The sequence below is a fragment of the Ochotona curzoniae genome, unplaced genomic scaffold (assembly GCF_017591425.1).
Source record: "Ochotona curzoniae isolate NIBS_2020 unplaced genomic scaffold, NIBS_Ocur_1.0 contig_523, whole genome shotgun sequence".
Classification (NCBI taxonomy): domain Eukaryota; kingdom Metazoa; phylum Chordata; class Mammalia; order Lagomorpha; family Ochotonidae; genus Ochotona; species Ochotona curzoniae.
The window spans coordinates 11,662,762-11,678,251 of NW_024466459.1; the positions used below are offsets into that span (position 1 = coordinate 11,662,762).

Sequence of the window (15,490 nt, forward strand, 5' to 3'; positions counted from 1 at the left end):
GCCCCGAAGGGCAGGGAGGCAGCCGCCTGCTGACCCCTCCCCAGGTCACAGGAAGGTCTTGGAGTGAGGCGGCAGCCCCCCAGGAGACCCAAGGCTGACTGGAGGGGGAACACTGAAGGTGGTGAGCTCTCAGCCAGGGACACAGGCCGGGACGTGGACCCTTCGAGTCCAGCTCACGTGCTGCCTGGGGCCAGGACTGGCAGCTAAGATCCTGGAGCAGGTAGGTCCACCCCAGCAAGGGGCTGACCGAGCACGTGGTGCCCAGGAACTTCGTGGAGGAGAAAATGGGCAGCAAGTTCGTCGAGGGCCGAAGCGTGGAGTTCTCCAAGTCCTATGAGGAGAGCAGCCCTTCCACCCCCATCTTCTTCATCCTCTCCCCGGGCGTCGACCCCCTCAAAGACGTGGAGGCCCTGGGTGAGTGCAGTGGTCACGCAGGGGACGCCACTCAGGACACGTGGGAGGACAGCCAGGAGGGGCGCCACGCAGACCACACAGACCACTGTGGTCATCACAGCTGCCCTGGGGCCTGTGACCTCGGGGACGCCCCTCTCGGAGGGACAGACACAGACGCAAGGATAGAGGCGGTTGGGGGTGACCGACTCAGGTAAGGGGTGGGGGGCACGGAGAACATTCTGGAACAGGGAGATGGCAGCAGCAAGCGGGGCGACAGGCTTTGCACTGGGGCCAGCGTGTGCAGCCACTGCAGTCCCCACTCTGTGCTCACGTCCCTTTAGGGAAGAAGCTGGGGTTTACCATCGACAACGGGAAGCTGCACAATGTGTCCCTGGGCCAGGGGCAGGAGGTGGTGGCCGAGAACGCCCTGGACGTGGCAGCTGAGAGTGGACACTGGGTCATCCTGCAGGTGCCTGGGCGGGGAGGGGCGCTCGGCAGGGAGGGCAAAGCCCTGCGGCCCCTCGGGGCTCTGCCGGGTCACAGGGCTGAGCCCGCTCCCGGCCGCAGAACATCCACCTGGTGGCCCGCTGGCTCAGCACGCTGGACAAGAAGGTGGAGCGTTACAGCACGGGCAGCCACGAGGACTACCGCGTGTTCATCAGCGCCGAGCCCGCGCCCAGCCCCGAGTCGCACATCATCCCCCAGGGCATCCTGGAGAACGCCATCAAGATCACCAACGAGCCGCCCACGGGCATGTACGCCAACCTGCACAAGGCCCTGGACCTCTTCACTCAGGTGGGCAGGCGGTACGCCCCAGGGGAGGCGCCCAGAGCACACCCTGCTCTCCCCGGGGTCTCCATTCCCAGTGACGGCAGGGAGGTGGGACAGCGGGCAGCTGGCAAAGGTCAGCAGGGTCTGGGCCAGGCGAGGGCCTGGTGCAGTGAAGCCAGCTCAGGCTGGTAGGGGCAGGGGGCACGCAGGCTTCTCCAAGTCTCAGCGGTGGCACAGTCACCACCCTGTGGTCAGTGGTTATCTCTGGGCAGAGGCCAAGGCTGGGGGACATGGGTGCTGGCAGGTCCTGGCTGCCAGTCACTTGTGGAGTGGGAGGCCGTGTGGAGAGCAGTGCCGCCACAAGTTCAGAGCAGTGGCCCTTCCGGGGCCTTGTATCCTGGGACTCATCTACGACCACACTGCCCAAGACCGCCCTTGTCCCCGGGGCCTCAGCCACACCGACCCTCCCAGCCCTGTCTCTGCCACTGGACACGGAGGGGCCCATGGGCTGGCCACCACCACCCCTCCTCCCTCTCTTCCTTGTCCATGACCTCAGGATGGGGGCGTCCACTCCGGCATTGACACGTCCATGCTCAGGGCCCCAGTGGAGTGCCTGGTCCCAGATGCCCAGCCTCAGGCCCCAGGGAGAGGGGTCCATGGGCGAGCCCAGCTGCTCCAGGAGCTACTCCCTTCGCGACTCGTGGGTCTGCTTCTCCGGGTGGCAGAAGGGCTTGCCTGGCTCCTCCCCTTCTGGACACCTGTGTGCTGCGTGCACAAAGCAGGGACACAGCTGGCACAGAGCGAGCCCTGGGAACAAACACTGGACTTGAGGTGTCGGGGGAGCACGGGCATTCCTCCTGCCTCCTGCCCCATGAGGTGCAAAGGGACGGGGCACTGCTGGTCCCGCGGCTGGCGAGCCGGGGCTCCACACGCCGTCCCCGTATGAGAGCTCCCACCACGCCCCAGCTCCCGGCGGTCCTGGCCCTGACAGAACCTGCGCCCCCTGCAGGACACCCTGGAGATGTGCACCAAGGAGATCGAGTTCAAGTGCATCCTCTTTGCGCTCTGTTACTTCCACGCCGTGGTGGCCGAGAGGCGCAAGTTTGGCGCCCAGGGGTGGAACCGCTCATACCCCTTCAATAACGGGGACCTCACCATCTCCATCAACGTACTCTACAACTACCTGGAGGCCAACGCCAAGGTGAGGTGTGCCTCGGTGTGCCACCCTGCCCGGGGCTGCTCCTGATCGCGTCTCAGAAAGCAGGCCTGGCACCGTGCCCAGCCCTCCACCCCAGCCCGTCGCAGTCCAGGGCCAGTTCATCCTGGAGTCTGACTCCCCCAGTAATGCCACCGGGTTGTGGGTGCCAGGGCGTCAGCACCTCCGACTGGGCCAGGCCTAAGGAGGGGGCCCCAAACAGCTCCTGGAAAGAAGGGGGTGCTGCTTTCCACAACACCAACTGCTAGGAGGAAGGAGGGGGACAGGTCACACACACACGTGGCTTGGGGCGACAGGCAAGCCCAGGGCAGGGACACAGGCGGCCCGGAGCCAGGTAGGCACAGGGCAGGGGACACGGGCGGCCCGGAGCCAGGTAGGCACAGGGCAGGGGACACGGGCGGCCCGGAGCCAGGTAGGCACGGGGCAGGGGACACGGGCGGCCCGGAGCCAGGTAGGCACGGGGCAGGGGACACGGGCAGCCCAGAGCCAGGTAGGCACGGGGCAGGGACACAGGCGGCCCGGAGCCAGGTAGGCACAGGGCAGGAACACAGGCGGCCCGGAGCCAGGTAGGCACGGGGCAGGGGACACGGGCGGCCCGGAGCCAGGTAGGCACAGGGCAGGAACACGGGCGGCCCGGAGCCAGGTAGGCACAGGGCAGGAACACGGGCGGCCCGGAGCCAGGTAGGCACAGGGCAGGAACACAGGCGGCCCAGAGCCAGGTAGGCACAGGGCAGGGGACACGGGCGGCCCGGAGCCAGGTAGGCACAGGGCAGGGGACACGGGCGGCCCGGAGCCAGGTAGGCACAGGGCAGGAACACGGGCGGCCCGGAGCCAGGTAGGCACAGGGCAGGAACACAGGCGGCCCAGAGCCAGGTAGGCACGGGGCAGGGGACACAGGCGGCCCGGAGCCAGGTAGGCACGGGGCAGGAACACAGGCGGCCCGGAGCCAGGTAGGCACGGGGCAGGAACACAGGCGGCCCGGAGCCAGGTAGGCACGGGGCAGGACACGGGCGGCCCGGAGCCAGGTAGGCATGGGGCAGGACACGGGCGGCCTAGAACATGAGGCTTACCCACTCACGGGGAACCTGCCAAGACAGCTAGTGTTTTGTGGAAGGTGACCCTGCAGCTGCTCAGCTTCAGCCCCGGGCTCAGCTGCTGCACATCTCACGGAGCTGCCGGAAGAGCCTCCACAGGAGCGCACATGTGGCCCTGCCCTCCCTGGGCTCTCCTGGGGCTGGCGTTGCCATGGCCTCTGAGCCAGGCTCTGAAGGATGAGGGGCTGGCACAGGGGTCTGGCCGACAGGCTCCAGACGCCAGGTGCGGTGGGGCACAGCCGAGTTGGGTCACAGGTGGCGGCCTCCACATGTTAGCGGGCCCTCGGGACCCGGAGCCCAGCTTGTCAGCAGGTACCCACGAGACCTCACGGCCAAGAGCCCGTGCAGCCTGGCAGAAGCAGCAGTGTGGGGGCCGTGAGGCCCGCTGTGACCGGCCCGGCTGCCCCAGGTGCCGTGGGATGACCTCCGCTACCTGTTCGGCGAGATCATGTACGGCGGCCACATCACGGACGACTGGGACCGCCGGCTGTGCAGGACCTACCTGGCGGAGTACATCCGGGCCGAGATGCTGGAGGGCGAGGTCCTGCTGGCCCCCGGCTTCCAGATCCCCCCCAACCTGGACTACAAGGTGAGGGCGGTGGAGGCGAGGAGGGCAGGCTCCCGCGGGCAGTCGGGGACAAGCCGACCCTGAGCCGTGGGCCTCTCGGCAGGGCTACCACGAGTACATTGACGAGAACCTGCCCCCCGAGAGCCCCTACCTGTACGGCCTGCACCCCAACGCCGAGATCGGCTTCCTGACCGTCACCTCGGAGAAGCTGTTCCGAACCGTCCTGGAGATGCAGCCCAAAGAGAGTGACTCGGGAGCGGGCACGGGCGTGTCCCGCGAGGAAAAGGCAGGCGCCCTTCCCCCGTCCCCGGGCCGGAGGGCGTGCACGTGTGTGAGAGGGCACAGGGGTGTGTGACAGCGTGTGCACATGGGGGCGGGGGCAGGGCGGGGCCTGGTGTGTATGCGCAAGGCAGAGGACCCCTTGAGCTGGCACAGTGGCACACTCGCTTCCGGCACTGCTGGCAAGCCCCTGCCCTCTCCAGCCATTCGTAGCGCTGCAGCGCAGGTTGCAAAGGCAAAGGCAGAAAGGCCATTTCCATCTGCTTCACGCCCCAAACGCCAAAAGTAGACAGACGGGCCGGGCCAGGCCGGAGCCAGGAGCCTGGGACTCTCTCGGTCTCCTGCTGTTTTCCCAGGCGTGTGAGCAGGGAGCTGGGTCCCGAGAAACTGGGACTTGAGCTAACCCTGGAGCATGCACTGCAGGGGTGTGGTCGTGGCACCAGAGTTGGCTCAGCAACTTTTGTCACACACCAGCCGAGGACAGGGCTGCATGGGAGCAGACCAGAGATCTGATTCAAAGTGCCTGACGGACACAGGCCCCGTGGTCACTCCTCGCGGGGCGTGACCAGCGTGACCCCTGCACACAGCACCCAGGGGCAATGCCCCCCGAGCACCCATGGCTGGTGGAGGGAGGGAAGCCGGCGCGTGGGCTTGTCGGCTGGCAGCACCAGGCCCAGCTGTGCTCAGGTGTTTGGGCCCGCAGGTGAAGGCCGTGTTGGACGACATCCTAGAGAAGATTCCGGAGACATTCAACATGGCCGAGATCATGGCCAAGGCCGCCGAGAAGACCCCCTACGTGGTGGTGGCCTTCCAGGAGTGTGAGAGGATGAATATCCTGACCAATGAGATGCGGCGCTCACTCAAGGAGCTCAACCTGGGGCTGAAGGTAGCACCCCCACGGACCGTGCCCCTCCCCACGCGGCAGGCCAGGCCCCATGCCACGTCACCCCCAATGACTGTGGCATTGCCCAAGTCAGCAGCCCAGGCCCCACGCTGTGCTGATGGCTCACACCAGGCCCTGCGAGGACAGTGCCACTGGCCAAGCCAAAAGCCCAGGTCCCATGCCACGTCACCCCCACTGATGGTGCCACTGCCCACACAGGCAGGCAGGCCAGACTCCCATGCCACATTACCCCCAATGACTGTGGCACCGCCCAAGCCAGCAGCCCAGGCCCCATGCCAGCCCCATTCATTGATGGCTCACACCAGGCCTCCTGCACCTGGCTGTGTCCTCCAGGGAGAGCTGACCATCACGACTGACATGGAAGACCTGTCCACTGCACTGTTTTATGACACTGTACCTGACACCTGGGTGGCCCGCGCCTACCCCTCCATGATGGGCCTGGCGGCCTGGTATGCCGACCTGCTACTGCGCATCAGGGTAAGCGGCATCTTCAGGGCCTGAGTACCTTCCCGGACCCCCATGTGACCCCAGAAGCTTCTGGAAGCTTCCAGAAGTTGTTGCAGCTCTCAGAGCAAATAGCTCTTGATTCACAGCACAAGGACCAGGGCTGTTTGGGGCCCGAAAGACCCTAGAAGTCAGCCCCCGACCCGTCTCCCCCCTGCTGCACAGCCGGCTAGGCCGCCCCTTGGGGTGCCCATATCCTCCGCCTGAGTGCCTAGCTTCCGCTCCAGCTCCCTAAGTCAGGGAGACCCCAATGGGTGAGCCAGCAACTTCCCTGTCTCACTGCCTTTCAAACAAATCCTGTTCATTTAACAAAGTGGAGCTCAACACAGCAAGGTGCCATCCAGAAGGTGGTGGCTTTGCTGATGGCCACACGCCAGCTCGCAAGGCCCTCAGCAACCACCACTCCCGCCCAGGAGCTCGAGGCCTGGACCACAGACTTCGCACTGCCCACCACTGTGTGGCTGGCCGGCTTCTTCAACCCACAGTCCTTCCTCACGGCCATCATGCAGTCCATGGCCAGGAAGAACGAGTGGCCTCTGGACAAGATGTGTCTGTCGGTGGAAGTGACCAAGAAGACTCGCGAGGACATGACCGCGCCACCCCGCGAAGGCGCCTACGTGTACGGGCTCTTCATGGAAGGTGAGCCCCCAGACCACAGGGGGCCGAACTCTGCCCCCGCTCCGGGTAGCTGACCTGGGGCCAGCCCCCACCGGGTCATCCGTCCTCCTGCCCGCCTGACCAGGGAACAAGCCTGGCAGTAGCCATTCTCTGCGTTTATTTTGGAATTCCAGACAGGAAATGCAAACATCATTAAATAGGGTAGAAAGAGCAGTGGGGGCAGGGTGGCCCAGGCGCAGGGCTGCTCCCCGTCGGGCAAGACAGGGCGACACGAGGGCCCTGCGTGCTGCTGGCCTGGAGTGCTGGGGCTTGCTGGCAGGCAGGCCCGGGCTATCCCCGGTGTCGGGCAGGCCGCTGTGTCCTCGCCCAGCGCCAAGGAAGCAGTTCCTGTGCCCACGCAGCGCGCAGCCCTCATGGCCAGTGCTCCCCGGGCTGGTGGCCACCCAGGGCCGCCTGAGCCCCCACTGGGCTGTGTTCACAGGAGCTCGCTGGGACGTCCAGACGGGAGTGATTGCGGAAGCGCGACTGAAGGAGCTGACACCAGCCATGCCCGTCATCTTCATCAAGGCCATCCCTGTGGACCGCATGGAGACCAAGAACATGTACGAGTGCCCCGTGTACAAGACGCGCGTCCGCGGCCCCACCTACGTCTGGACCTTCAACCTCAAGACCAAGGAGAAGGCGGCCAAGTGGATCCTGGCGGCCGTGGCGCTGCTGCTGCAGGTGTAGTGGGACCCGCTCCTGGGTGCAGATTAAACAGCTGTGGTCCACCCTGTGCCCCTGCGCTTCTTGCCAGGCTCCCCTCAGGACCCAGACCTGACGGCGGGGCAGGCTGACACCCCCACTCCCCTGGCAGCGGGGACAGCAGCTGCTTGCCAGGCTGGCTCCCGTCCCCACCTCTGCATGCCCCAGCACACAGGGTCCTGATGGCCGCCTGGCAGCCACCCCAAGCATCCGTACCCAGGCCTGGGGTACTCCCATCTTCTCCCCTGCCCCCCACCCCACCATCCTCAGCTGGCAGGGCTGCCCCAGGGCCGAGGCCGCGCTCACTTCAAATGCTCTTGGAGGTGGATCTGTGCACGGAAACCCTAATCCATGTCGGTTTCCCCCGATGCACGCTTGCCACAAGCTTCCTAAAGAGTCCTCAACCAGGACTTTCCCGAGAGGTCCCAAGCGTGCACTCTGTGAGACGGGGTCCCGGGACCCGCAGCCGGGGCTGCTCTGTGTGGGGTTGGGGCCACTGAATGCCAAGCCTCCAGGCCTCTAGTGGCCACACTGTCCCTTGCGGGGTCAGGACAAAGGGTGGGCAGAGTCTACCACGCCCAAGTAAGACAGCTCTCAGTGGGAACCGTGACACTGTCCCCGTGTTTCAGGCTAAACAAGTCATGGCTGTGCTCTGGGCACAAAGCTCGACTGCTCCTGGGGTGGCCAAGGCTGCCAACAGGCCTGGGCCACGGGCCCCTCAGCACCAGGAATGCCCTCCCAGCCCCACTGCTGGCCAGGAGAGGGCGCTGCTGCCAAGCCAGCCACGGTCACCAGCTCTCTCAATCCTTGGTGATAATCGTTAATGTGTTCAGTTTGGGCTGCAGGAGCTGCAAGCCTGCCCCCCGTGTCCCAAAGGTGAGGGCCTGGGGAAGCTGCCCCAGACAGCCCTGAAGGCCACCAGACGCCACAGCGTCCTGCCCACATCACACACACAGGACAGCCTGACACCTGTTCTGAAGGCTCCCACCTCCAACCACCAGCCCCCTGGGCCCAGCCAGGCAGCAGGAGGCAGGCACGTACAGTGGAGCTGGCGTGGTCCTTTCAGGCGCAGGACTGCTGGGGGCTTTCTCAGGGGACACGACAGGTGTGGACAGGTGTGGACAGCGGTCTGGAAATGAGCTCCTGGCCAGGACTGTCTTAGGACTCCTGCCCACGTGGGCGCAGAGCAGGACATGGACCATCCTCTGCTGCTTTCCTGTCACATCAGCAGGGCGCTGGGTCAAAAATGAAATGACAGAGACTCAACCGGGGCCCAGGTGGGATGCTGGCACCACAGGCTTAAACTTGCATGTGGAGGCAAGCTGCCCAGCAGAAAGAACTGCCCAAGTTTTCAGAGAGCCTAGAAAGTAAGGTTCACTCTTGAAAAAGCAGATGGCGGGGCCCGGCGCGGTGGCGCAAGTGGTTAAGGTCCTCGCCTTGCACGCCCGGGATCCCATATGGGCGCCGGTTCTATCCCGGCAGCCCCGCTTCCCATCCAGCTCCCTGCCTGTGGCCCAGGAAAGCAGTCGAGGACGGGCCAAAGCTTTGGGACCCTGCACCCGCGAGGGAGACCCAGAAGAGGCTCCTGGCTTCGGATCGGCATAGCATCGGCCGTTGCGCTCACTTGGGGAGTGAATCATTGGATGGAAGATCTTCCTCTCTGTCTCTCCTCTCTGTATATCCGCCTTTCCAATAAAAATAATAAAATCTTGGAAGGAAGGAAGAAAGGAAGGAAAGGAAGGAAAGAAAGGAAGGGAAGGAAGGAAGGAAGGAAGGAAGGAAGGAAGAGAAAAAGCAGATGGCAAGGCACAGAAGCCGATGAAGCTTCCAGCCGGCCCGGGGGCAGCAGCTGCGGGCTCATCCTCGGGTCCCTGCTGGCCTGGGGGCGGCAGGCCTGGGCCGCCTCCCGTAAAACAGCTGAAGGAAGATCTCTGCCCTTCCAACTAAAGGTAAGACTCTACAGATGTGTGGATAAAACACGGACTGATATGGCAGTCACTGGGGCCGGCACTGGTGCGGCGGTCAGCTGGCCGCAGTCCGTGACACCTTCACCCCAGCTGAGCCCAGCCGTGCCCAGGCTGCTCCACTTCGGATCCAGCTCCCGCCAACGCCAGCTGGGAAAGCAGCCAGACACAGCCCACGTGCTAGGTTCCCGTCACCCAGAGGGAGACGCGGATGGAGCCCCTGGCTCCTCGCTTTGGCCTGACTTAGGACTGGTCGTACAGGAACCAGAGGACGGAAGCTCTCTCCACTCTACCTTCCGAATAAATACTTTGAAAATGTAAAGAATATTTTAAATGAGGCCAACGCTTTACCCACTGTGGCAAAGTGTGTGCAGCTTCACCTGCTGCACTGGCATCCCATACGGTGCTGGCGTCACTTCCAATCCAGCTCCCTACTACTGTGCGAGGCAAGCGGTGCAAGCTGATCCAAGGCCTCGGGCCCTCCACCCACGTGGGAGACCATAAGAAGCTCCTGGCTTCAGACCGGCCCAGCTGAGGCTTTCTGGAGAGTGAACCAGCAGACCAAAGATCTCTCTCTCTTTGAAATAAATAAATCTTAGGAAAAAGGGGAAAAAAAAAAAAAGACTGCCTTCTCGGTCTCGCCCACAGCAAGGAATCCCCAGCAATGTTTTCATCTGGCGTGGTGGGTCACGGCGTGGTCGTGGGTGTGGTAGGGGATAGCGTGGGTGGTAGTTGTCGGTGGGGCACAGCGTGGTGGGGGACAGCGTGGTGGGGGACAGCGGGTGGGGGACAGCGTGGTGGGGGACGGCGTGGTGGGGGACAGCGGGTGGGGGACGGCGGGTGGGGGACGGCGGGTGGGGGACGGCGGGGTGGGGGACGGCGTGGTGGGGGACGGCGTGGTGGAGGACAGCGTGGTGGGGGACAGCTTGGTGGGGGACAGTGTGGTAGTTGGTGTGGTGGGGGACAGCAGGTGGGGGACGGCGTGGTGGGGGACGGCGTGGTGGGGGACAGCGGGTGGGGGACAGCGTGGTGGGGGACAGTGTGGTAGTTGGTGTGGTGGGGGACAGCAGGTGGGGGATGGCGTGGTGGGGGACGGTGTGGTGACTCTATCATATGGACCTCCTGGTCTGACTCACCTTCTAACCTCCCAACCTCCTGAAACTCCACTAACATCTATTAAAATGACAGAAAGCTATGCAACAAAAATAGACTTTTCCCAAAGTGCTAGGATGAGAAAGCAGCAGGCAGAAGCAAGAGCCCTCACACTCTGGGCCAACTTGAAGTATGCACCAGTCAGATCCGTCCCTCCCCTCCAACATCCCAAAGAGCTGCTCAGTGGCCTCCAAGCCCGGGGGCTGTGCTGGAGAGACCACCGCAACATCCGTCCCGCCTGCCCCATCTAGGCATCTGTGTGGCCGAGGGGCTCCATGCAGAGTGATGGGGTGCAGGCACAGAGCACACGTCTCGCCGCTCTGGCAGCACCTCCAGCTCAGGAGCTGCAGCCAACCAGGGCAGGGAGGGCCAGGCCAGTGACAGGGAGGGCCAGGCCAGTGACAGGGCAGCGAGAGGCAGGCCAGTGGCAGGGAGGGCCAGGCCAGTGACAGGGAGGGCCAGGCCAGTGGCAGGGAGGGGAGCTAGGGCAGGGAGGGCCAAGCCAGCGCTCTGAGCAAGCAGCACTCCCCTCCACGGCTGCACATCCAGCGCCTGGTTTGGCTGCCGCACCGCAGTGCAGAACTTGCCTCTCTGCCCCTCAGCCCTAGAGAAACCTTCAGAAAGGGGAAAGTATAAAGGGACCACCACATTAGGGGGCCCTGAGATCACATCCTGCCAAGCCCACTGGGGGGCCCGGGACCACGTCCTGCCAAGCCCACCAGGCAGCCTACATTAGCATCTAGCCACCCATGCCCACCGCACAATGCATGCAAGCACTGTCCCTGCCCGTCCAACCTCAGAAGAAGTTCTTGATAAACGGCGTCACCATCTTCACCCAGAGCTTCACCTGCCGGCTGGGCTGCTGGAAGGTGGCTGCAGAGACCACACCCGACCTCAGGTAGAGCCGCTCCTGCTCCTGAGGGGAGAACACCCGGCCGTCAGACGGGCACACACCGGACCACGGCACGGCAGCCAGAGTGGAAGACATGCCTCAGGTGGGGGAGCGCTCACCACTCGTGGTGGACAGTTATAAATTACAGATAAATTTAAACCTCCTATAATTCTTTAAAGAAGTTATTTTTAGGCACTATTTTGTAATCCCTCCACTTTATAAAAGAGTTATTTATTTTTATAGGAAAGGCAGATTTACAGAGAAGGAGAGACAGATCTTCCGTCTGCTGCCTCAGTCCCCAAGTGGACACAGCAGCCGGAACTGAGTTGATCCAAAGCCAGGAACCAAGAGCCTCGTCCAGGTTTCCCACATGGGTGCAGAGTCCCACCGCTTTTCCAGGCATGTCAGCAGGCAGCTGGATGAGAAGCAGAGCAGCTGGGACGAGAACTAGTGCCCATACGGGATGCTGGCACCACAGGCAGGAGCAAGCCCCTGCCCTTCCCCAAGCCCACTTCTGACACAACTTTCTGTAACTGCGTGATCTGAAGGCAGCAGGGACAGCTCGAGCACTGAGCCCCGACACCCACGGGGAGCCCGACACCCACGGGGAGCCCCGACACCCAGGGGAGCCCGACACCCACGGGGAGCCCGACACCCAGGGGAGCCCCGACACCCACGGGGAGCCCGACACCCACGGGGAGCTCGAGGCTTCTGCCTGGCCCAGCTGTGAGCACTGTGGGCGTGTGGAGAGAGAGCCAACGGAGGCGAGATGTCTGCGTCTCCTTGTCCCGCCCTCCCGTGCAGCTGCGCACTCTCCCTCACATGCAGGCTCGTTCCACACACGTTTTCTAAGCTGGAGGTACAGAACACGGGTTAGGTCACCCACTGGGCACGTGGGGCGCCCACATCCCACTCTCCCTGAGGTCAGGCTCCTGGCTTCTGCAGACCTTGGCACACAGCAGGCACAGACCTGGATTCCTGCCCCCGCAGGGCAGATCCCTGGCATCCGGGGCAGTGCTCTGGCCTTGGTGGGCACCTGGCAAAGCAAACTGCATCTCCAGAGCTGGCACAATGGCACAGCAGGCTGTGGCATCCCATATGGGCACCAGTTCAGTCCTAGCTGCTCTGCCTCCCGTCCAGCTCGCTGCTCACAGTCTGGGAAAGCAGCAGTCTGGGGCCCCTCAGCCACACGGGAGACTCGGAGGAAGCACCTGGCTGCTGGCTTCAGCCTGGCGCAGACCTGGCCATCGCAGCACCTGGGGAGTGAACTAACGGGGAAGAGCTCGCTCCCTGCGTAACTCTGTTTTTCAAATAAATAATATTCAATTTTTTTCTGTGAAAAAATGTGTATTAAAAGGAAAGAAGAGGAGCAGGCAAAACGAGTGTGGGTCAGCCAGGGATGGAGCCCCACCCGCACGCCTGACAGGCACCAGCTAAGGGCCCCAAAGATTTGGACCCCTGCCACCCACATGAGAAGCCCAGAGGGAGCGCTGGGCTCTGGCTTCAGCCTGGTCCAGCCCCGACTATCGCAAGCATCTGAGGAGTACACCAGCAGATGGAAGATCTCGTTTCCTCTTTGCTTTTCAAATAAATAAATACAAATTTCTTTAATTAAAAAGAGGCAGGACCTGGTGCAGGAGCCTAGTGGTTAAAGTCTTTACCTTGCACACACCGGGAATCCCATATGGGACCCGCTCTAATCCCAGCAGCCCTGCTTCCCTTCCAGCTCCCTGCCTGTGGCCTGGGAAAGCAGTCGAGGACGGCCCAGATCCTTGGGACCCTGCACCCGCGTGGGAGACCCAGAAAGAAGTTCCTGGCTCCTGGCTTCGGATCGGCACAGCACCGGCTGTTGCCGCCACTTGAGGAGTGAACCATCGAATGGAAGATCTTCCCCTCTGTCTCTCCTCCTCTCTGTGTATCTGACTTTGTAATGAAAATAAATAAATCTAGGGCCTGGTGGCATGGCCTAGCGGCTAAAATCCTCGCCTTGAATGTGCCAGGATCCTATGTGGGCACCGGTTCTTATCCAGCAGCTCCGCTTCCCATCCAGCTCCCTGCCTGTGGCCTGGGAGGGCAGTCGAGGACGGCCCAAAGCCTTGGGACCCTGCACCCGCATGGGAGACCCAGAAGAGGCTCCTGGCTTCGGATCGGCATAGCATCAGCCGTTGCGCTCACTTGGGGAGTGAATCATCAGATGGAAGATCTTCCTCTCTGTCTCTCCTCCTCTCTGTATATCTGATTCTAATGAAAATAAAATAAATCTTAAAAAAAAGCGGCGTCACAGCAGCAGCAGGGACTTCTCCCCCCAACAGCCTAATGCCCTTGGGATTCAGATTAGGAAAGAGAAAGGAAACACTGAAGTATGTGGCTTGAGGCAGCAGCACAGGGCGCGGCCCACCTCAACACTGCCCAAGGCTCAGGGCGCGGGTGCGGCCCCTCCTTGGGACCAGGGCAGGGCGCTCAGAGCTACAGCCCCACGTGCAGGTCCGGGGCTCCCCTCCTCCAGAGCAGCACAGCTTCTGCCAGGCCTCCCCGGTCCAGGCCGCGGTCACCAGCTACCCTGACCCAAGACAGAGCACCCCTGGCAATGAAGCCGTCTCCACTGGCTGCCAAAGTCTGAACAACCCACTGTGGAAGGCTGCCTTCCCCAAGCCCGGCTGCGGGGCCGGCTGTCACCCAGGCCTGTGGGGACACCCAGGGGGGCCGGCTGTCACCCAGGCCTGTGGGGACTTCCTGAGTCACTTGCTATAAGCGCCCGCAGGAGGAAACCTACTGAATCAACCCCGTCAACCACCCCCGCTCTCCTGGGCCAGGCATCCACAACTTCCTCTCGGCTGGGAAGCCTTCCTGGCTCCACAGGTCCAAGAACAGGGCAGCTTTCGGCCCCTTCCCCATCGGCAAAGGCCCCCGCTGCCACAGCAGCCCGAGCCTTGCAGAGCGAGCCCCGCAGTGTGCGGGTCCCGACCAGAGGCGGCCCCACTTATCAGGAGGGGCTTACTAGTCTACAGACTCCCCAAAGCACTAAGGGATCTCGGCGACCTGCTGCTGCATCCCCGACTCCCTGCCAGGCCAGGCCCTGCAGCGGCCACGCCCGGCCTTCCTCCCTGGCGGTCCCCGTGTCTCCCACGGTCCCAGCAAGTGAGGGCAGGAGACGGGGCTTGGGGCTGCGTTTCCCCTCCCCCCCAAGACCCCCTCACCTGGTGGAGCTGCTGCTGCAGGGCACGGCTCTCGGTCACGATGGCAATCTGGGCCTCCAGGTCCCGGTGCACTGACCTGTACCCAAAATTAGGAGAGCCAATCAGCGTGAGGCAGGGCAGGCTGCTCCCCGCCAGGTACAGCCAGAGGCCTGCAGGGAAAACACACGTGCAAAGAGGCAGTGAGCACAGCTGGGAGGCCCTCGCACTCTCAACCCAAGAGCAAAGCGCCTGCCCCACCCCGGAGTGCTGAACCGGGACCCCTGGACGTCCTGGACACGAGGCCGTCCCGCCCTGGAGTGCCGAACCGGGACCCCTGGACGTCCTGGACACGAGGCCGCCCCGCCCAGGAGCCCGCCCCAGGGGCCACAGAGGGGCTGCAGGGCTGCCGCTGCTCCCAGCCCCCAGCCAGCACAGCTCGCTCCACCACTGGACTCTGATCGAGTGTCCAACCAAGACCCGAGGCCGGATCCTTCTCAGGGCCCTGGTGCTGCTTCCAGGGTCCTGCCTCTCTGCTGCCCACCCCGACGGCTGGGGAGCCTCTGAGGGGGAAATGGTTCATTCCTACCCAGGGCTGGGATCCACCAAAACCAGGGGAAAGCCCCAGGGGGCTCCAGGGCTGAGTCCACAGCTCTGGGACTTCTAGATGACGTTCCCTGCCCAAGGCCCATGAAAAAGGACCTGCTGGGCCTGGCCCCAGGCCTGCCCACCCAGAGTTGGCAGTCCCTCGAGAACCAGTCAGAACACACTGGGGACACCTGTGCCAGGACCGCCAGTGACACCTGCGCCAGGACCATGGGCAACACCACGTTCTGTACCCACATCCAGGCCCAACCACAGGACAAGGTCCACTCTGCTGCTTGGCCCCCATCAGAACTCCTCCCAAGACGGCCATCTGCTGCCCGAGATGGCCTCCCACAGGGGACCCAGACATGGCTCTCGGGGGCGTGGGAACAAGGGTCCCAGCCCCCCGAATCCCTGCTGGCCGCGGTCCCCTGCCCTCCTCCCAGCAGAGCCTCTCCACGGAGCCTCGTGGGCCAGTCAACATGTCACTCGTTCCACTTCTTGCTCCGGGAGAACACTCCCAAGGGCACCTTGGGCAGCAGCCAGAGGCCACCCCGCCTGTCCCTGCAGCGGGCTCACGCCCCACCCCAGGACAGTGCCACGCCCGGGCAGTCCTCCCCAGGGACTTCACGC

General features: G+C 63.5%; 2 protein-coding genes across 3 annotated transcripts in view; one reads left to right on the plus strand and one right to left on the minus strand.

Annotated features, from left to right (window-relative positions):
* The window catches only part of DNAH17 (dynein axonemal heavy chain 17), a 57,814-nt gene extending 50,698 nt beyond the window's left edge, over window positions 1-7,116 (plus strand). Inside the window, exons 71-80 of one of the 2 annotated variants that reach the window (XM_040989842.1) lie at window positions 266-414; window positions 735-862; window positions 961-1,188; window positions 2,174-2,365; window positions 3,884-4,063; window positions 4,146-4,328; window positions 5,025-5,207; window positions 5,559-5,702; window positions 6,143-6,368; window positions 6,829-7,116. In XM_040989842.1, the coding sequence (XP_040845776.1) occupies window positions 266-414; window positions 735-862; window positions 961-1,188; window positions 2,174-2,365; window positions 3,884-4,063; window positions 4,146-4,328; window positions 5,025-5,207; window positions 5,559-5,702; window positions 6,143-6,368; window positions 6,829-7,076 (1,861 nt within the window). In that variant the 3' untranslated portion in view covers window positions 7,077-7,116. Of the gene's footprint in view, window positions 1-265; window positions 415-734; window positions 870-946; window positions 1,189-2,173; window positions 2,366-3,883; window positions 4,064-4,145; window positions 4,329-5,024; window positions 5,208-5,558; window positions 5,703-6,142; window positions 6,369-6,828 lie in introns of both variants that reach the window. The other variant, XM_040989843.1, reaches the window with a different exon arrangement.
* Window positions 6,373-15,490, minus strand: part of PGS1 (phosphatidylglycerophosphate synthase 1) — a 38,795-nt gene continuing 29,677 nt past the window's right edge. Inside the window, exons 8-10 of the mRNA XM_040989844.1 lie at window positions 14,297-14,445; window positions 11,003-11,123; window positions 6,373-6,921 (exon numbers count right to left, since the gene is read on the minus strand). Coding sequence (XP_040845778.1) covers window positions 11,004-11,123; window positions 14,297-14,445 — 269 coding nt within the window. The 3' untranslated portion in view covers window positions 6,373-6,921; window position 11,003. The remainder of the gene's footprint in view (window positions 6,922-11,002; window positions 11,124-14,296; window positions 14,446-15,490) is intronic.